Genomic DNA, 21,945 nt, shown 5'->3' with positions numbered 1-21,945 from the left:
TTAACCTTTAATTTCATTTTGGATATTTGTGTTGACATAGATCAACCTACATGCTGACAAAAAGGTCAGGCATAACTAGACTTCACAGTGAGGGAAAGTGACTAAACAAAATACATATTTTACTAATAAATATTACATTAGATAGGAAATTGTGATTAGCTAACAGACAGGTTAAAGGAAAACAAATCATGTAAATTGCCTGAAACCATGTGGGGCTACGAAATTGTATTTCTTTAAAAATAATTTTATTGTAATATTAATATCATACTTCCTTGACATGCTTCCAACTTTAAAATAGTTTGATAAATTAAAGAAATATTCAAGCTATTCAGACTGTTGATTTGGCATTATATCACATTTCATTCATGGGTATATTGATTGAGGAATGATGATAAGGGACAGAATCCATCAAACAGCATCTGTTAATGACACATCTTAATCAACATAATTCATTTACCTAGTTAGATCTGACTGCTAGAATACTTGAGTAAGTCTCGAAAAGTTTTTGTAAGCATGCTGATGACATAAATATTAAATATCTAACAAAAATACTTTGTACCAACATACATACTTGTTAATGGACAGCCCTGCTGACTTGCTGTTATAGCCATTTGCTATGGTTCAACAATTGGTTAACTAAGACACTTTTGGGTTAATGAACAGACATATTAGTTTGCCCAAAAACAAGTTTGGTACTTTCGGATGATGTGGAAGATGTGGAAAGGAAAATCGTTAATCTATTAACTTAATATTTTACACATTTATCAAGGAGAAACTGGTGAAGAGCCTCAAGTTGATGAAATAAAACTTTGCTATATTAAATCACGGTGCAAAAGAGAATAAAGTGTTACAGGTACTTATTCTGGCAATTGTATTTAAGTAAACGAGACATGTTAATTATAGACCTTTTTTAACAGCCACACATGTGAATACATAGTTCCCTGAAATTGCAAATGTATCTTGTATCCACAAAAATACTAAACAAACCCAGTCATGTAAATAACTCTTACGTCTATTTCATGTATAGTTAGGCAATTCTAATTAACTGTACTTAGAGGATTATGTGTATAATTATAAGATCCTAGGGATTTAGAAAAGGAAGGTCTTTCCTAACTAATCTATTACAATTCTTTGTGCTCTCAGGAACTATTTTAAGAGAGTATTTTTTTTTTCTGTATAAAACACATTTCATGCTGTATTGAGGTCTTTTTATGGATTGTGATTTTCTATGTAGTCTATAGACAAATAAAGCATTAACATTCATTGTAACAGAGATGTTGGGTTGGATAGTATCTGCCAAGGTTTTTAGTGGCACTGAAGGAGTTCAGTCAGGGGTGAAGATAAACTCATCAGAAGTAAATGACAGCATGAGTCCTTGGCATTAAACAGAGAGACCAACTCTCTGCCCATGGTAGGAAAAGGAAACTTCCCTTGGAAGCAGACAACAGTGGCAGCTGCTGCTCTTAGCCTTATAGCCCCAAGTGTACACTGGGGTCACATAGACCTCCCACCTGCATTTGTAGATAAGGTTGCATGCAGGGAGAACAAGAGTTACTGAAATCAGACAATGGTGAGCACCATAATCTCTGGAAGAGCAGACAGACAGAGAGGCAACACCATAGGCCAGGGCATGTCCCCAGTGGCAATGCAGGTGAATTAAAATCTGTGATTAATCCCAGAGAGTGTTTTTGTGTGGAGGACAGTAACTCCCCTAAAGCAGATGACGTAACATATCATATGGAATTTGTAACCATCTCCTAAGAGACTGTGATGATGTGTGGAGATGGGCTGGGGACATGCTGGATGCCCTAAGATGGTAGATGGCTCTCATTTGGAGAGATTTGCTGGCTCCCCATCTTAGAGTTGGACTTGAAGTCTGACTTCGGTACAGAGAATGCTCAGGCTGAGGACGGGTCAGAGTATTTAGTAAGAAATGCAGAATGTTCTCACCAGCAAGGGATGGTCACTACAAAAATGTCTAAGGAAGTCTGGACTGAGAGCTTCCCGATTTGGGCAAAGTGCCACAAGGTGGAGCTGCTGAGTCTAATCTTTTGTAAAAAAAAGAGCTTGGAGCAATGAGAAGAGACCTGCCTTCCTCAGTCACCTGACCAACTGATGAAAGACAGTTGGTCAGGTAACAGTTAAAACCATGGGGAAGAAGAGTTCAGAAGCACTGCTTTGTACGGCACAGTAGGAAAAGGCTGCTGAAGGAAGTGACTGACAGATGATTCCGGATATTTAGAAGCATGAGTTTTGGAACAGAAAAACACACTATTGTCTGGAAGCCAGAAAGCATCTCTGCTGCCCGGTTTTATCGAGAAGTGATTAAAAACATAGTAGCTCAAAAAAAAGATTAGGGTGTTTTTTTGCAGGGTTTGTGTTTTCTTCAAACAGTAAATAAAGAACACTGTTTTGTACTTCACGGTAGTATTTGTGTCTCTGCTTTCCTGAGACCTTCCTTTTTTTAAACAATTCTGTTATGACACCCCATTCCCACATATGCTACATACTGTATGGTGAACGATGCAGCATTTGCTTTCTTGGGGAACAGCTCACTCATGTGGATGGTCTGTAACAGTGCAAGAAAAATTAGAAAAAACAAAACATAATCGAGGATCTGATTAAACAATTATTCAAGTCAACTCTGAACTAACATACACTAAACAATGACAGAGAAACTGATGTAAAGCAATATCCTGTTGGTAAAGAAATTAAAATAATTTCAGAAGGCAAAAGTCTCAAAAGGAAGATAGAGAGAAGAAATTGGAACAGGAAAATTGCAGTACACGAATGCAGACCTGATAATGGCTATACCAGATGCCTAAGAGTTCAGTTCAAAATGAAAGAAAAGGCAGACCATATTTGAGTCTACTGAGGGAAAGAATATGCCTCCTATTTTAGAGGAAGAGAATGACTTCCATTTTCCAAAAGTGTGGAACAAGCACATATTCAGACCATATGGAGTGGGAAAGGTGAATGAAGGGAAATGAGCTGCTATGCTCTAAGCAAGAACTGAGACAGATTCCCTGGTCACCTAACAGTTGAAAACAGGCAAATGTTGAGATGGAGATGCTTTCATTAAGCAAGCATCAAACTTACCACACAGCTGGGTGGGAAGAATGAGAGTTTGCAGGCTACTGAGCAGCATAGGAAGAGACTGTTCCTACTATACTTCTTACAAAGTACTTCTTACTTTGAGAAACAGATTAGCCAACTGCAGCCTAGCCAGCTTGGACAGCAAACACATCCTGCAGAAGCATCTGGACGATGTGCGTGAAGAGCTGAGGCACTCCCAGTGCAACAGCAACTACAGTACCTTCAGACATAGCTGGCAAAGGCCAAGCAAGAGATGATTTTCTTCACTGAGCTCCAATACAGAGTGTCCAAAGATTTGAAGCCAGATTGTTACAAAATCACTAAACCTGATGGTGAAAGAGACAGGGGAGTCTCATAGTTAGATAAAGGCAGAGAGTGAACAGTACAGAAGTCTTCTGTCTGAGAAAAAGAAGACAGGGTAAGGAACTTAGGAGAAATGTAAAGTATATATGGAATGACAAAATAGCTGAGCCTGGCACAGCTAAAGGGGTGTTTAGATTTTCAGAGTAAATTAGTAATGACCAAGCTAAATGTGCAGAAACAGAGTGAGGAACTAGCTTTGCTCAGTCAGCATCTGAGAAAGAAAGAGTCCTCTCAACAGGGCTGTGTAACAAAAGTTCCCACAGGGGAAAGAGAAGTAGCTTCTATAACCAGAGGTTGGATGATATGCCTTGGCCTGAACATTGAGAAGAGGAAGGAGATGATGAGTTGCCTTTGACACCTTGGACAAAGGGTAAGAATACATCAGGACAGAGAAGGGACCATCAGAGTGCCTGTTGATAGAGTTACCACAAGGATGCCTGATGAGGAACATGATGTCCAGCTGCTGCAGCCTTGGCAAGAACCAGTAGTCAGGCTGACAATGAAGAAAGAAGAAGTGAACCTGCCAGAGATTCCACACTCTGGAAAAGAGGAAGAGACAGAGTTGCTATTGGCCCATGTAGTGTTGAAGGAAGAGAAGGAGCGCCACTTTAGCCAAAGAGAGAAAGATGGCTAATGCTATGAGTATAGGCAGTTAACCAGAAAAAGACATTTTACTGTTGTCAGGGTTCCTAGATGGGACATACCAGGTGGAACGTGTCCTTTTGTCACATCTATCCTTCCCTGTATCTTCTATGAGTTGGGAGGAAAGGTGGCCATGGAGTGGCAGATTTTCAGTCAACTAAAGGCCTTCCTGCTGAGGGAGTTAGTATGTAATGGAACAGTAGTTGAAACAAGATGGAGAGTGTTTGAAACCACTTTCCCAAGAAGGCTATGGGCAGTAACCTGCTTAATTTAAATAAAGAGAACTGTTTTATACCTTACTGAATTTATGTGACTGTTATCCTGAAACCCACCTATTTAAATATCCGTTACAGTACCTCAGCCTGGGCATGCCTCAACACATAAAAAGAATTGTGGGTATGTAAATGGAAGTGAAAAACATCACCGCTAGGTCATTTTGTATTCATTGCTGTGTGCTACCTACAAAATGAGTAGCAAAAAGGTTTGGAATACTTCCAGTGGATACAAGATGTGCATAGGGTAGGCACTAAGTGACAGGCATTGTTTCTTTGTTTCGCATTGCACCTTCCTATTTTGGGCAACTCCAAGCTTTTTTTCTCACTTAATGTACTGTGAGCTAACAAAGCATATTTTGCACCACATGGGATTGTGAACTACTTAAGTTTTGCAAAAGATGTTCAGGTGCAAATCCTACTTAGACTGTACTATTGCAATCTCCTAACATGACTGTATAGTGTGAGTTAATTGCATCATTCCTGATGACACTATATCCCTTGAAAAACCTGATCTATATGTTTTGCAGACATTCTATTTTAATGGTGAACTACTGTGAGTTGTTTGCTTCTGAAAGATAATTGCATTCTCATTTGCAACAACAATTTTCTTGGTGGCATTATATGCCACTCTTCACACTGGTTCTCCTGTGAAGAAGTTTCCTTGAAAGCATCATCAGCCACTTCCCACAGAATGACTCTGCCCATATTCAAGCATGTAATTTTACATGTCATAGTTGTCATTACCAGGTACATGCTTATGTCAGCTGTTTTTAGTGTTGTATCATGTAGTTTGATTCAGCTCCTCCTCAGGATGGAGTAATGAACAATTAAGATAATGTATCACCACCTAACTTCATTCCTTCCAATTGTCATTCACATTCCAATGATTTTATTTGTGTAAAAAACTGAGAAAATAATTTTACACAGAATGTTATTTGAATAGTTAAAAATAACAAAAAACAGTTAATCTTGGTACATTTCAAAAAGAATGGATTCAGCTTTACAACAAAAATCCTACAACATATTTAAACCTATGAAAAAAGACACTGAAAACCACGTTTATTCTTTGACAAACATATTCTGGTATCTTTACACTACTGTTTTGTGTGCCTACTACTTGTTTGTTTTAAATCTTATAACTTTGTTTTATTTTGAAAACAGTTCCTGGAATGATTCTGGAGACTTTTTGGCCCCTTTTCAATACATATAGCCTTCAATTACTGTATTATATCAATTTTGTATCCTCCTTGCAATAGTCATGTTTGATTCTTTCATTTATTTTTCTCTCTCCAAAATGTACTGTTGCTTCATGTCAAAAATATGCTGAAGTCATATTGTTTGGTTAAATTCATTAAGCTTTGGAACAGATCAATTTTTATATATTTTATTTAATAAAGATTTGAACATTTAATTTATCAAGGTGCCATAGAATATTTTGCTTGTGAATTTGCTGTCATTCTATCAAATCATTCTAAGGACATCACATCATACATAAGGGGACTGATACTTTACAGTGGTAACCCCTCATCTTTGCAATACTCTTCCTGACCACATTAAACAGGTAGCTTCTGCCTTTAAACCTTGCATTAAAACGATGGACTTCAAATTTTCACCTTATTCTTTCTTTCAATAGATATAAATATTCCTTCTTTAAATATGACATTCTTTCAATGTCATATTTATGTATCTTTTTAATATTTTATTGCTCTCTTTTTTGCTTAAGGTACATTTTGTTTATGTATAATTTATGTACTGATTTTCTTAATTGAAACGCATATTATAAGAATAGGCGTTGAAATTGAAGAGCTGAAAGGCATTATATAAGAATAAAATTAAATATAAATATTTCAGTAATCAATGGCTGTTGCTGGACTGCTCAAACAGTCTTCATCTTTCATTTGTAGCAGAAATCATACTTGGCTTTCCATATCTAGAGCTAGATGCAGTAGTTATTGTTCTTTTGTGCTTGACACTGACAGCCCACACAGTACTTTTTGGTAAAATAAGTTATTCTGTACTTTTATGGTAATTTTTCCATCTTTTATGTTGTATCACAGCCAGTTTGAAATTGTGCCCATGCTTTTCAGTTTGATATATTTTAACTATAAATTAATTCTGTTACCCTTAATTATTTTGCATATATTTATTTTGCAGTAAACATCAAGTGATGGTGGATTATTTCAGTAACTAGAATTGTTAATAACAGTTCACTTTAATTCTGTTTTTTGTTAGTTTTTAACATAAACTAGCCAAATAGATTTTGTCTGTGGCACTAGATTTGCTACCAAGACTTGAATTGTCTAAATAAAACAAGAGAAATTCCTGAAGTCTTCTTTGACAGCTGTGTAGTAATTTGATTGTTAGGTAGCAACAATGTTTTGTATCTGTGTAATTATTCTGTCTGTGAAACTTGGAAAATTATTATTTTCAATTAGAAATACCATAACAAATTTCCTGTGCTCAGCAGTCTTGTTGCTTCAAATTATGCCACTTACTTCTGTAAGTGTAGAATTACATTTTGACAATCATCTTATGATATGAAAACATAGAGGGACTTTTTCCCTTCATCGGCCAACAAAGTTTTCTAACGCAAAAAGCAAAATTGGTAAACTTTCCAGCACCACAAATGAATATTTCCGATTGTATCATTAAATTTAGTAATGATAATCATTTAACTGTAACCACTTTCAAAGTTTCATATTGACTCTGCAAGTGTATTTTCTTCTTTTATGAGAGGTTCATGTGTGTCTACAATTCTAGATGCACCATCACTTGTATGTCATAACTTATTCCCTTCAATATGCCCTTTTGGGTTCCAAAAAAATGGATATTATATGAACTAGATTGCCTATTTGCAGCTAACCATTTACTGGTTATTTATTTTTCACTGCAAATACTGTTTCTTTACTCCTGTGATAAAATGTTTTGAAATTTCAAAATAAATTAATTGAATATTTTAAATATATTTTCAATGTATAATACTATGGATATAATAAATAGTATTTTAAACATATTTTCATTTGTTCTTTGTTTTTTCTTGTTAAACTCACTTAAATACAATTTTAATAAAATTATTATCTTTATAATATGAAATTAAAATGAAATGCATGCATTTTAGAAGAAAATTATAATATTTGTAGTAAAATACAATTAACAAACAGAGAACCATAGACCAATAATTCTATGGAGTCATAGAACTTAAACTTTTAAACTTAAACCTCTCTTGAGGACTCAACAGCAGACTGTGAGAAGGCATTAACTCAGATGAACATTATTCACTGTGGAAACTTACATCATTGGGAATTGAAAAGGGTCCAATATGTTTTTTTAATTTAATGAATTACCACATATTGTTTTCCATATTTTAAAACGGGAGTCGACTGATAAAAAGCAATAATTGATTACTAACAAATGTGAAGGCCTTGAATCTGAAGAACTGATATTGAGCATAACTACTTTGGACTGTTTTGGTAAAATCAAAAATAGGAATTTCACATTCTTGTTGACAAAATAATAACTAAACTGCACGTACGGTAGTTTTAGTGCTTACACCTCACAGCTCTTGACTCCTGCATTTGTTTTTGAATTGGAAAGCACTTTCCAATGTAGTTTGTTCTCCACATTTCCAAGTGAGTTTTCTCCTGCTGTTCTGGTTTCTTCCAACATTCAAAATACATGCTGGTTATGTTGATTGGCATCATGTGTGTGTCCATCCCTAGCAATAGACTGTCTGGGTATTATGGGTATGTCCAGGATTTAGTTCCTCCTTGTGCTTTATACATCCAAGAATAAGCTCTGAGCTGCTGTGACTTTTACAAAGACTAAGCAGCTTTGTAATCTATACTCTGTCTGATAATCAGCACTCAATATCTCCATCACACCAAAGAGTTAAAATGTTTAATTATAATACCATGGATTCTTCGGTTGATTTCACAGGCTTCCCTTCTTACTTTTGTAATCTAAAGCATGTGTCTGCATGTCAACATTAGCCACATTCAGTCTACTGCAGTTTTTGCATCCCCAAACCTCCTCCAATTGTCTTGGTCTGGTACTTCTCTTTTTCAGGATAATGCTGTGGAGCTTCTGATCCCATCTGACATCTTTTATCTGGTCTTGTTCTAACTTTCTCATTTTTTTCTGGGGTTATATTCCAGTCATTTAGTCTTTCATTGATTTGCATTTTGCAATGATGTCACAAACATTTCTTTGTTCTTAAATGTGTTTACTTCTATTTGTCTATGCTATCATGCAGTTTTCCATGCTTCTTTCCATTTTTTGGTATATAATTTCATTACATTTTATGACATTTAATTTAACCATTTTGGACTGTTTGGTAAAAAAATGTGGTGGGATAATCAAACAATTTTGTCCTAGAACTAGAAGGCAGATTCATTTTTAGTTTTGTACTTCTCCCTCTATATTCACTCTGTCCCACTGTCAATCTTTTTTATTTCTGACATTATCATTTCCATCTGCCCTGATTCACTGGCCAAAACAGACATAAAGGCTGACTTCTTCAAGAGTTTTCTTTCTCAGTATTTTCAGCCTTTGCAAAGCTGTTAATCCTGTTTATATTCTTTAGGAATGCAATCTTTTTACTTGTAACTGAGATGAATCTATTCTAGTTTGATGCGCATACAGATGTGAGAGTCATTAATTATTATGCTTTTAATCCTGTTTCTATTTTTGGTTACACAAAAGCAAAAAAGAACATACATTTTTTTGTTCAGAAACAGAAACAGAAACAACACAAGAATATGTACTGTATTCTTGGCTGATAAAATAAATCTATTCAGAAATGACCAGAACATGGATCATAATTTGTATACATGATTGGGCTAGTATGTATATTATGCTATTTTTAGCATATTCAATATAATAACATTACTTTCTAACATATTTTAATATATTTTTAATTCAGCCTGTTCATAACAGTTCATCAAAAATATAATTGTATAACTTTTTTGTAACTTGTAAAGTTCAGATTTAGTATCATGTGGAACACACCTAAAAATAATATAGTAATTCTAGCTGTTGTTTTTTTAAATGCATCTTTATCATTTATACACTTTACTTATAGTACCCTATCCCCAATGAAATATAATTAATCAGTTTCTAAGCATAACAAATTAAAGAATTGGTGTTTGTCAAGATCTTTCAGACACTGCTGGCACAATGCTTAGTGAGACATAAGCCTTTCATTAGACGAGCTCAGACTTTCATTAAGTCAAGCATCCATCAAGGTTGGAGCAAATCAAAAATGAATGACAGACCTAACAACCTTCCAATAGTCTTCAGCAACTGCTACCGCTCAAGATATTTTGCTGCCCAATTTCATCTTTATTGGTGAGAGAAGCTTGCTATGACCTAGAACAACATGTTACAATGACAATTATGATGTCCTAAAGAAAACGTACTTGCCAAACTGGGAGTAACAGCAAAGATCCGAGCTCATAGATTTCATAGGCCCCTGAAACCTTCTTTTGGGTGTATCCAGGCCTGGAAGTGGTTACAACCAGAAGGTAGGTAGGTCCCTTTTCAGGTCATAAAGGCCCATGCAGAATGGGAGGCAAGGGCCACCATTTTTCTTTAACCATCCAACACTGTAGGTGGTCAGCATCACACTCTGGCCAGCCTATTACACCCGGAAGGACTAACCCCTGGTACTCATTTGGAAAGCAGGCCGAGTGGACCTGGCAGCCATCTGGAAGGAATTAGAGCAAGCTACATCACTTGCCCCTACCTGGGATTGAACCTGGGACGTTCCAATCGGAAGCTAGATGCCCATGCCATCTGAGCTACCACGGCTCCTACAACCAAAAGAACTACCCTCTAATATAGTCATTCAGTGGGTGGTGTTTCTTTTAAAGCCTACCTGTGGATATACAGTTGTTTGTGTGTCAAGAAAATCCAGAAAACATTGACCAGATTGTTGGTCTGGTGGAATGTCACAGAACAAATGCCCTGCTACTCCAAGAAGACAGTGATAAAGAACCATTCAAGAAGCTAAATGGATCTCAGGAGTAAAGCTAACCAGAACTACTGTTAAAGAAACCACCCAGAGGGTGTGAAATGCTGAAGGACATTCTAAACTATGTGGGCGTATAACTGGCTCAAAGAAACAAACTTATTGAAGATTCAGAAGCTCCAAGATGCTATGACATATATAGAACTATTATTATAAAATTGGAATATTGTACCGTCAAAGCATTATTGGATTCCAGAAATAAGGAGACTTCAGTGACCACTTAGGAAAATTCTAAGCCAAATTCCAAAAGGGAGCCACTATTGTTGTTACTTGTGCACATGGTGGCACAAAATCATATCCAACAGTCTTTATTTTAGGACCTCACAGGAAATTATGAATAGTGGTAGGTGTCATACCTTATTTGCCTTATTCTGTCTTGTTGGGGTGAGATTGCCCACATTTCCAAGCTTAATGGGGTTACATTGAGAAATCTAAGACAAATAGCATAACATATTTGGGTCAAGATGAGCATGAACCAGCATGAAGCCCAGAGGGCTCCCACTAAGACTGACACCCCACATTTAGGGATTTAAGGTCTACTATATCTGGGTCCCCTGATGCTTTATATGCCTTTAGAAGAGCAATACTCTCTTCATCTAGGCATGTGTTGTAGATGGGTTGGTAGTCACATGGGATTGCAGAGCAGCCAGCGTTGTAGATAGTACTACAGATCCTGCTGTATATTATATCCACAGTGATATTTTGTTGCAGAAATGTTGGAATACTGCACTAGAGGGTTTAACTGTACTAGCTCAAGCCTGCTCTTCTTAGGTCCCACCTAATCTTTTTTGGGATGTTGACTATTAGGATGTGTAGTCCTGCATGGATAGGTAGAGGGGAGTGTTGGGTGTGTGGGCTGTCTACGACAAGACTCTGTGTAGGCAAGAGCGTTTCATTGAAAGAGCTCACTCAACACAGGTCAGGAGAGTAGTTCGTGTTCCATCTGGCAGAATGGAATGTCTCTCCTTTCTTTAGGGTCCGCAATAAGTGCTAGGCCATTTCTTGAGGCCTACAAGTACCTCATATCACTGCCTGATGCTGCGTATCCCCAATCTTGAAAATGATTGTTAAAGTCTGCCACACAGATGGTGGGTGGGGGAGAAAAGGCAGCACTTGCTGTTCCCAGTAGGTACTGGGAGGTTTATAAACATTAGCTATGTTTATACCGACCACTATGATTTCAGAATATGTGATTGTTGCTAGATGGTTTGCTTGGACAATGTTGGTTCGGACATAAGTGGCACAGCCATGTTTTGCATGTGGGTGATAGCATTTGAAGTTGTGATGGTGCAAGCCAAGACTTTGGCCAGGACCTCTTCTGGGAGTGTTATTGGGGGTTTACAACATAAAGAAGGTTAAAGGAAGACTTGCAAGAATTTGGTTTTTTTTGTATTAGTTTTTAACTTATTTGCAAGCAGTAGATTTTTTTTAAATTCATTTAGAAGCTCCTGGATTTCTACAAGCAAGTTGATGAGGATAGTTGTGTTGGAACCTGGACATACAAAGGGCTAAGCCAGGTAATGCCCACCAGAAGGTCTCCGAGTTTTTGGAGCCTTAATGGGGAATACTCCCATTCCATCCCTCCTGGCATTTTTCCTCAGATTGATGATTGGGATTATAGGCGATGAAGAGGAACTGAAGTGACTATTTAAATGGAATCTCTGAGGAATGAACTTGCCTTGCAACTGTGCAGGCTTTTCTGCAAGGAGACCACTGATGCATCACAGGAGCCTGGAGGGATTCCACAAGGCAATAACAGTACCAGACTACCAAAATGCATACTTCTAAACTGATGATGTGTTGTCTCTGGGTTACATATTGTTGCCAAAGGAACAGAATTACCACAGAAGTCAAAACCTTTGATATAGTATTGGCCTGCATCATCTGTTACAATGTGGGTTTCCTGAAGCCAATTAATATCAATGGTGTGTTGGGCAGGAAGGGCTTTGATGGGGTTGCATTGGTTGTTTACAGGCCCTATTTTAAGTATTTGGAGAGCTGGTCCGGCAGGGATGTGCTTTACCTTTATCTTCTTGGCTTTGGGACATGGACTGGGATTCTTTTATTTTTACTGAAACGGCTAACAGACAGTATTATGGACTCAGCAATACACCTAGATGGATTTTCTGCCTTCCGCGTGGGCAGAACTACAGAGTCCGGTAAAACCAGGGGTGGGGGAGTATGCATTTTTATTAACAACGCGTGGTGCAACAATGTATCTACCATCACGGAACACTGCTCACCTGCTCTGGAATTTTTAATGATCAAGTGCCGCCCCTTCTATCTGCCGAGGGAATTTACAACTGTTATTATCACCGCCATCTACATCCCCCCTGACGCTAATGGCAAAGAAGCGCTAGAGGTACTGCACACTGCAATAAACAAACAGGAATCTGCACATCCCGACGCAACCTTTATCGTCGTTCTCCCAAAATACCATCAGCATGTCTCCTTCCCAACGAGAGGAGAAAACACTCTGAACCATGTTTACACCAAGATTCAGAACGCTTACAAGGCAGTACCCCTCCCCCTCTGCGGAAACTCAGACCACATCACTCTGTTTCTCCTCCCGGCATACAGACAGCTGCACAGGCGAGTGAAACCAGTGGTCAGGACGGTGAAAGTGTGGCCTGAAGGAGCTGAATCAATCCTGCAGGACTGTTTTGAATGCACTGACTGGAATGTGTTTAAAGAGGCAGCCACACAGGGATCATACACCGACATACAGGAATATGCATCATCAGTCACTAGCTACATCAGGAAATGTGCTGACGATGTCACACTCACAAAAGAAATAAGAACTTTTCCTAACCAGAAACCATGGATGAACAGTGAGGTTCACACCCTAATCAAAGCAAGGGATGCAGCATTCAAATCGGGCAATAAATCAGAACTAAGGTTAGCAAGGATCAATGTTAACAATGGTATTAAACATGCAAAAAACACGCTCAAACAGGAATTAGAGGAACACTTCACCACTAATGACCCAAAGCGTATGTGGCAAGGTATACAGGCCCTCACAGACTACAAGAGGAGGAACATCTGTGCACCTGCCCATGATGCCTCCCTGCCTAATGAGCTCAACACCTTCTATGCTCGGTTTGAAGCCAACAACAGAACCAGTCATCAGAACTGCACCCTCCGCAGCTGACCAGCTGCTCTCACTGTCTGCAGATGAGGTGAGGAGATCTCTGCTAAAAGTGAACACACGCAAGGCTGCAGGACCCGATGGCATACCCAGTCGCGTCCTCAGAGCCTGCGCCAATCAACTGGCGGGTGTATTCACAGACATTTTCAACATGTCTCTGGCCCAAGCCGTAGTCCCCACCTGCTTCAAGACAACCACCATCATCCCAATACCAAAGAAAACCACAGTGACATGTCTTAATGACTACCGACCAGTGGTACTAACACCTGTCATCATGAAGTGCTTCGAGAGGCACCATTTTTGGACACCATTCCAAACACAGTGGATCCGTACCAGTTTGCCTACCGGTCCAACAGATCCACAGATGACACAATCTCCATTCCCATACACACTGCCCTATCCCATCTGGACAAAAAGAACACATACACAAGACTACTATTCATCGACTTCAGCTCAGCTTTTAACACTATCATCCCAGAGAAACTAGTCAAGAAACTCAGTGCACTGGGTCTCAACACCACCCTCTGCAACTGGCTTCGGGACTTTCTGACAGGCAGACCTCAGGCTGTCAGGCTTGGAAACCACACCTCCAGCACACTAACTCTGAACACTGGGGTCCCCCAGGGGTGTGTGCTTAGTCCATTGCTCTACTCCCTCTATACCCACGACTGTAAGGCCAAACACAACACCAACTCCATCATCAAGTTTGCCGATGACACCACAGTTGTAGGTCTGATCACTGACAATGGTGAGAGGGCCTATAGGGAGGAGGTCAATCTCCTTACAACGTGGTGTGATGACAAAAACCTCACCCTCAACATCAGCAAAACCAAGGAGCTGATTGTTGATTTCAGGAAATGCCCCTATCCACATCAATGGGACTGAAGTGGAAAGGGTCAGTAACTTTAAATTCCTTGGCGTCCATATCACCAAGGACCTCACATGGTCTCTCAATACCACCTGTCTGATCAAGAAAGCACAACAGCACCTGTACTTCCTAAGATGGTTGAAGAAGGCTAAGATATGTCCCCAGATCCTCACTAACTTTTACAGATGCACTACAGAAAGCACACTGACAGGCTGCATCACAGTGTGGTATGCCAACTGTAGTACTGCTGACCGCAAAGCCCTACAGCGGGTGGTGAAAACTGCCCAGTCCATCACTGGGGTTGCCCTCCCATCTATACAGGACATTTATGACAGACGGTGCTTGAGGAAAGGTCTAAGCATCATCAAAGACCCCACACACCACAGCCACAGACTTTATGATCTGCTACCATCTGGAAAACGGTACCGGAGCATTCGGGCCCGGACTACCTGACTCAGAGACAGTTTTTACCCCCGCCCTATCAAACTATTAAACTCCCAGCCTCTCTCACTCTCACCTCACCTCTCACCTATGATCTGAACCTCACAGTGCCTTCTTTCTTACCAAAAACCCAAACACACATTGAAAATCTACCTCTACCATACATGTCAAAAGCTCACTCCCCATAATTTCTATCTCTTTATTTCATTCTGTTGATGCATGTTTTTGCACATAACCTGTTTCCTTTTTGTTGTTTTGCACATCACCTGTTGTTGTTTTTTTGCACACTGCCTGTTGTCTCTGTCTTTCTTTTGTTATAAAATTATATTGTTGTTGTTTTTTTTTTCTTTGTACTACTTATGTCCGAGAGCTAGCTAAATAGCATTTCGTCATACAATATACCTGTATATGAGTATAATGACAATAAACTTGAACTTGAACTTGAACACCTTAGTGTTCATGAAAACTCATACCCTGAAGGCGCATTCATTACAGTGGGGGACTTCAATGGTGTGAACCTGAAGAAAATCACGCCAAACCTGCATTAGCACATATATTGCCCTATACCCAGAGCAAACATGTTGGACAATGTTTACATTCACTTCTGGGATGGCTACAAAGCCCTCCCCCGACCTCCTTTTGGCAAATCCGATCACACCTCCATCCTGCTACTTCCTGCCTATAGGCAGAAACTCAAGCAGGAGAAGCCTGTGACAAGAACCACCCAGCACTGGTCAGAGAAATTGGACGCTATTCTAAGTCACTGCTTTTCCACCACTCACTGGTGGATTTTTTGTGAAGGTGCCGGGAATGACATTAATCTGTATGCGGCTTTGCTACTACCTATATCAGCAAATGCATAGAAGATGTTGTCTCCAGGATTACTGTTCGCACATACCCAAATCAAAAACCGTGGGTAAATGGAGAAGTATGAGCTAAACTCAGAGCTAGAACATCCTCCTTCAACTCTGGAGACAAGGACACGTAGAGAAAATCCAGATCCGATCTTTGAAAAGCCATCAAAAAAGTCAAATATAACTATAGGGTAAAACTGGAATCACAATATCATGACGACCGGGACACTCGGAATATGTGGAACGGAATCCGCACCATCACAGATTACAAAGTGAAATACAGCAATACGACACATTGCTTTTCCCCCCAATGAATTAAATTCATTTCATGCACAGTTTGAAGTTCATAATACGGAACCAGCTAAGGAAATCCCAGTAACCTAGGGGGATCATCCACTGTTTGTCTCCAGAGCTGACGTGTACAAAGTTTTTAAAAAGACTAATCCACTCAAGGCTCCTGGCCCCAAAGCTATACCTGGTCGTGTTCTGAAGGCCTGCGCAGATCAACTAGCGGACATCTTCACGGACATATTTAATCAGTCCCTCACTCAATGCAGTCCCCTCTTGCTTCAAGAAAACCACCATGGTCCTGATCCCAAAGAAAACTGGAGTCAATTGCCTTAATGACTACCACCCCATTGCACTCACATCCATCATCATGAAATGCTTCAAGCGGCTGATCAAATCACAGATCGCCTCCTTACTGCCTGACACCTTGGACCCACAGCAATTTGCATACCGACAAAACAGATTAACTGAGGACGCCATCGCCACTGCTCTACACACTACCCTCTCACACCTAGACAAGAAAGAAATGTATGTGAGAATGTTGTTTGTTGATTACAGTTTAGCGTTCAAAACCATCGTACCCTCAAGGCTTATCACCAAGCTCCAAGACCTAGGACTAAGCTCTCCTGACTGCAGTTGGATCCTGGACTTTCTAATGGGCCAATTGCAGGTAGCGAGAGTAGGCACAAATACATCCTCCACCCTAACTCTGAACATTGGCGCCAACCAGGGCTGCATACTCAGCCCTCTCCTCTACTACCTATTCACCCACGACCGTGTCGCCAGGTACACAACAAACTCGATCATCAAGTTTGAGGATGAAACAGCAATCATCAGGTTGATCACGAACGGTGATGAGTCCGCGTACAGGGAGGAGGTAGAAACGCTGACAGCATGATGACAGCACCTCTCTCTGAAGACCAGCAAAACTAAGGAGTTGATAGTGGACTACAAGAAGCATCGAGGAGCAGACCACGCACCCATTCACATCAGCGGCTCCGCAGTGGAGAGAGTCAACAGTTTCAAATTCCTAGGTGTCAGCATCACAGACGATCTAACCTGGACTCACCACACCAACCTCGTAGCCAAGACAGCACGGCAGCGCCTATTCTTTCTCCGCCGACTAAAAACATTCGGCATGCCGTCACACATCCTAACAAATTTTTACAGGTGCACCACTGAAAGCATCCTAACAGGCTGCATCACTGCCTGGTATGGTAACTGGTGAGAGCGCAAGGTACTCCAGAGGGTGGTGAAACTGGCACAAAACACTACCGGCTGCACGCTACCAAACATCGAGGATAACTACTCTGTTAGATGCATCAAGAAGGCCAGGTCAATCCTCAGGGACCCCAGTCACCCTAAACACAACTTGTTCTCTCTACTACCAGCCAGAAAACAATACCGAAGTATACAGACCGAGACCACCAGGTTTTGTAACAGCTTCTTCCCCCAGGCAGTAAGACTGCTAAACAGCCAACCACAGCAGATGCCTGCAATTGCCCAGACGGCTGCTTTTGCACTCTCAGAACACATTCAAAGAGCACTAAATACCTCCTATCCTTGTGTTACTTTCGCACAATCTGTAAATTGTATTGTAAATTGCAATTGTTTAATTTATTGTATCCTGATGTTGATATAATCCATATAAATTCCTGTCCTTTTACTTTTCTATCCCTCTTAATGAGCTAGTGGACAAAGCATTTCATTGCTGACAACACCTCTGTATTCTGTACTGTTTGTGCATTGATAAATAAACCTTGATTGATTGATTGATTGATTATGAAGAATGACAAAAGCGACAGTCATATGTCTGGGGAGTCTGAGCCTGCAGTCATACAAATTGTTGGTGGCCCACGACGCAGGTAAACACCAGGCCAATGCTGATGATCTGTCACACATTTTCAGTGCACACTAATACAGTTTCAGGAGATAAGTTCCACCTGAGGGAGGGGAATGTGATGCCATGAGAGGCATTGTCCATGAAGGACAGTAATTCCCCTGAAGCTTCATCTAGTTTACTGACACTTTTGTCAGTGCTAAGATGCCTGCACTCGAGATGGTGTCAGATGGAAATTGCTGAAACTGCCCTTTTCCAATCTATAAAAAGTGACTAGATCCAGTAGTAAAACCATCTGATAATGTGGAAGAAGTGGAGGTGGAGAGGCGACTGCCTCATCAAAGAGGCTGTGCACTATTATAGCATTTCTACCAACCTGAGAATGGAGGAAGAAAATTAATTACAGCAGACTTGAAACTGGAAAAAGAAACTAAACTACAGGAAGATCTGATACAGGAAAAAGAAACTTAAACAAGCAAAGACCTGAAACCGAAGAGAGAAAACAAATTACAAAAAGACAAGAACTATACTGAAGTGTACTACATACTATAACTGTGTTTCAATATACTCAGCTGTGAAATCCAAAATTACACATTTTTTTAAATAAGAATTTTTAAAACATAGCATAATTGAATCAGATGAGTTTGAACACTAAAATTATTAATGGTCTTTTTTTTCCTGTAATTTGAAACTGTGAATGTGACTGAGTTTAATATAAAATGAAACAACCTTTTGAATTGGTCAGACCTTTGAAAAACAGGTAACTGATTTTTCCAGCACTTGACATTTTTTGTCAGCACTTGACATCAATCTTTTATGTCAATTACATACCTACACAAAAGCAATTCACTTTCTGTGGTTAGCAGTAGAATTGCTTTATTCACTCATTCTCTTGTCAATATTTTTTTAACTTAGTACACAAGGTCAAGTTACTTATATCCCAAGTATACATTAAATAATTTGGAAGCAGACTGGTGTGCCCACAAAATTATAGTTTGTACAATTATAGGTTAAAAATATTCCTCTTACCTACAGAAAATAAATGCTGATCACATAATGAGGGATGTTTGTCCAAAATAATAAAAATTTGTTGACAAAATGACAATAAGGGACACGGGACACATAAGGAGTTGATGTAACTGTTCTATCAAGCAATATGTTCTGTATTAGACTCCACCTAAATATTTTTGGGACATGCTAGGAAAAACAAATGTAACACACAGTATTAACAAGAGTTGCAGGATGTGCTGTGTCTGGCTAATGCAAATATGTTGAAATTTAATTATTGTTCCTGACAAATTGATTGGTACTGGTCTTTTATTAATACAGACTAAGAGATAAGTGAAAATATTATTAACAAATTGTTATTATATCTAAGCAAAGACTTCAAAGCTCTGAATGTGTTTTTTGTATAATTTCTACTAAAACAAGCAACATTAACACTATCAGTGATTCAGTTTAAATAGTACACTACGAAATGCATCTTGGTTTAAAATTACTTATCCCACGCAGAATTTGAGCAGTATTAATTAAAATGTTTTCTATTATATTTTAATTTCTTTGTTCTTTTAATCATATGCTGGGTCTTTTTATGGTGGCATGTTCAATTTTCTGTTCACTGCAGTTTCCTAAATATTAACCTGTTTAATTGCCTCATATTTTTGGAAAAATCAGATAATGAATTTATTTTTAGCACAGTATATGGTTATTCACCTAGTTATGCACATATAAGGAAAAACATTAATCTTTATACATAAAGTGACCCTCAATGGGATAGCTAGAAAGGTGAAATAATTTTAAATATACCCTTAAACTTAGTGTTATTGACATGGGAACTCACTTTACAACCTGGATAAATTTTATATAGAGGTCATTGTTCAATTACCATGCACATCATGACTATCATTTTTAGAAATTAGAAATAAAGAAAACTATTTTATTCATTTTATTTTTAGTTATATACATGCACTTATATTTGACCATTTTTTATTTGCATTCTGATAATAAATCAGCAGTACTTTCTTAAAACTCTACATCAAGGAAGCAGAATTCAGATTCCAGTGTGGACAGTCATGGTTTTGAATCTTGAGAGGGTTGCTGCTGTAGTACCGTTCAGAAAGGTTCTTTACTCAGATTTCTTCAGTAAAATGTCCTGCTGTATAAAGTGGTACCCTTCAGGTCATCATTATAGGTGAAGATTTGTTCTTAATTTATAGTCAACTAAAGATTAAAAAAATCATCCCAATTTGCAATGGCCTTTCCATCAGAACAGTTAGGCTGTTCAGTAAGACTGCTAAGTTGCAGTTATTGATTGTACACTGAAAGTAAAAAATATAAATTTAGGGGTGTAATGCTTAATTTTTGTACCATTTTAATGTATATAAACAGAAACATTTAAACATTAAGCAGGCATACATACACACATACACATGCACTCAAAGAAAAAGAAGTAAATATTTACTTTAAATTTCCTTTCTCCATGTAAGTGGTCTTATAAAATCCAACCAGTGACCCATTTAGCCATCCTTGGAAATCCAGTGTCAGCAGGTATTCCTCATTTTTAGCAGTGTGGGAGAGCATCTCCTTTGCTTCAATCACCACATATTCCTGGGGTTTATATTCAAAACACTGGACCAATGCAACATCGTGCACACTGTCTCCTGATTTCTTCTGAAGCTTGGGAGGAGCACTCACAAACGTCTCACGTATGTGAAGCCATAGATATTTAGTATCTGTTTTAAGTTGAAGAGAGATGATGACTCTTCCTGTGTAAATGTCAGTGTCCAGGTTTGGTTCCAGGTGCAGGTCATAATGGCGTGGAGTAATATAGTCAGGCAGTCTGAAATTTTTCCATTCTCCGTTGCTATTGTTAGAGGGCTGGCAAGGTCCTCGCTCCACTGGTGGAGGTTCAGGAGGACTTGTTGTTGTTGGTTTTGGTGTGCTTGGAATTTCCTCTGGAGCTTTGCAGGTTTCAGGTCTGGAGAGTCCTAGACCAAGACCTAGTGCAAGAGCTGCTACCGCTACAACTCCACATATGATGGCCACATGCTTACCCCTCATGCAGTATCTCTTCTTACGCTCACCATCACACTCCATGTTCTGCATGACTGCTTTCCGTCTTGAGAAGTTGTTCACTGCTCTGAAAGCGCTTTGATTTAAAACAAAATCTGCCCAGAACAGAATACCTCAAACGTCCATGAAAAGGTCTCTGTTCTCCAACAAAATCTGGTCCGTGGCAAGTTTATGAAATGTTTCCTTAAAATGATAACTACCAAAAACAAACAATAAAACCTTTCTCTGGTTTTCTTTTCCTAAGGGTATGAGAAGGAGGGGAGGGGGTTGCAGGCAGAGAGGAAAAGGGAACACACTGGCTGAAGTCTAGCTTCTGACAGGAGGCAGAAACAGTGCTGTTTCTCTAGTCATGCTCTCCTTGGGTTAAATATAAAACACTGGTATGTTAATCAGCAATTGTAAGCTATCACATGCCAAGTAACTGTCAGCAGTTCAGAAAAAGGATAAAATACCGTAGTGTGCCCTGTAGTGGGAGTGAAGAGGATGCCTCATTTAAGAAAACCTTAGAGTAAGTGCTGATTACGTGGTAAAGGTTTGTATTTAAAAGCAACATGACCCAATTATACCTTTGCCCACAGTTGCATAAGATATGGACAGATCTGCTACGAGCGTTGAAAATACACTTCTTTTCAATGGACTGGTTCAAGGACATTTATGGATTGTAAAGAACATGACTTTATTTCACTTGATTTGGATGCACTGCTTGTGCTATTGAATACTATACAAAAACTTTCAAAAAATAAATACATACCAGTCTGTGTTGATTTTTTTTTCTAAAAGTTAATCATCCTGCTGTCCAAAGACTAAAATCACTGTTATTATACAGTATATTCATATGCTGCTGACTTAAACCCTAAAGGCTGTGGCTAGACAATACACTTTAGAGTTTTAAATGTTTGCTTAATATGTTTACCTCTGAAATATGAGACATTCTACAGTCTGCATTTTAAATATAATGCTAACATTCTGTGAAATTATACTGTTTCAGAAAAATAAGGGAAAGGTAACCAATCAAAATAAACTAAACTTT

The 21,945-nt window shown here is 38.9% G+C and overlaps 1 protein-coding gene across 1 annotated transcript in view; it reads right to left on the bottom strand.

Annotated features, from left to right (window-relative positions):
• enpep (glutamyl aminopeptidase) overlaps positions 1 to 21,233 on the bottom strand; it is a 58,241-nt gene extending 37,008 nt beyond the window's left edge. Inside the window, exon 1 of the mRNA XM_088923594.1 lies at positions 20,305 to 21,233. Coding sequence (XP_088779720.1) covers positions 20,305 to 20,948 — 644 coding nt within the window. The 5' untranslated portion in view covers positions 20,949 to 21,233. The remainder of the gene's footprint in view (positions 1 to 20,304) is intronic.
• Between the last annotated feature and the right edge of the window lie 712 nt (positions 21,234 to 21,945).

The sequence above is a fragment of the Atractosteus spatula genome, chromosome 1, assembly GCF_055471065.1.
Source record: "Atractosteus spatula isolate fAtrSpa1 chromosome 1, fAtrSpa1.hap1, whole genome shotgun sequence".
NCBI lineage: Eukaryota > Metazoa > Chordata > Actinopteri > Semionotiformes > Lepisosteidae > Atractosteus > Atractosteus spatula.
The sequence above is the reverse complement of the archived record's forward strand: the minus strand, read 5'-3'. Positions and strand labels throughout refer to the sequence as shown.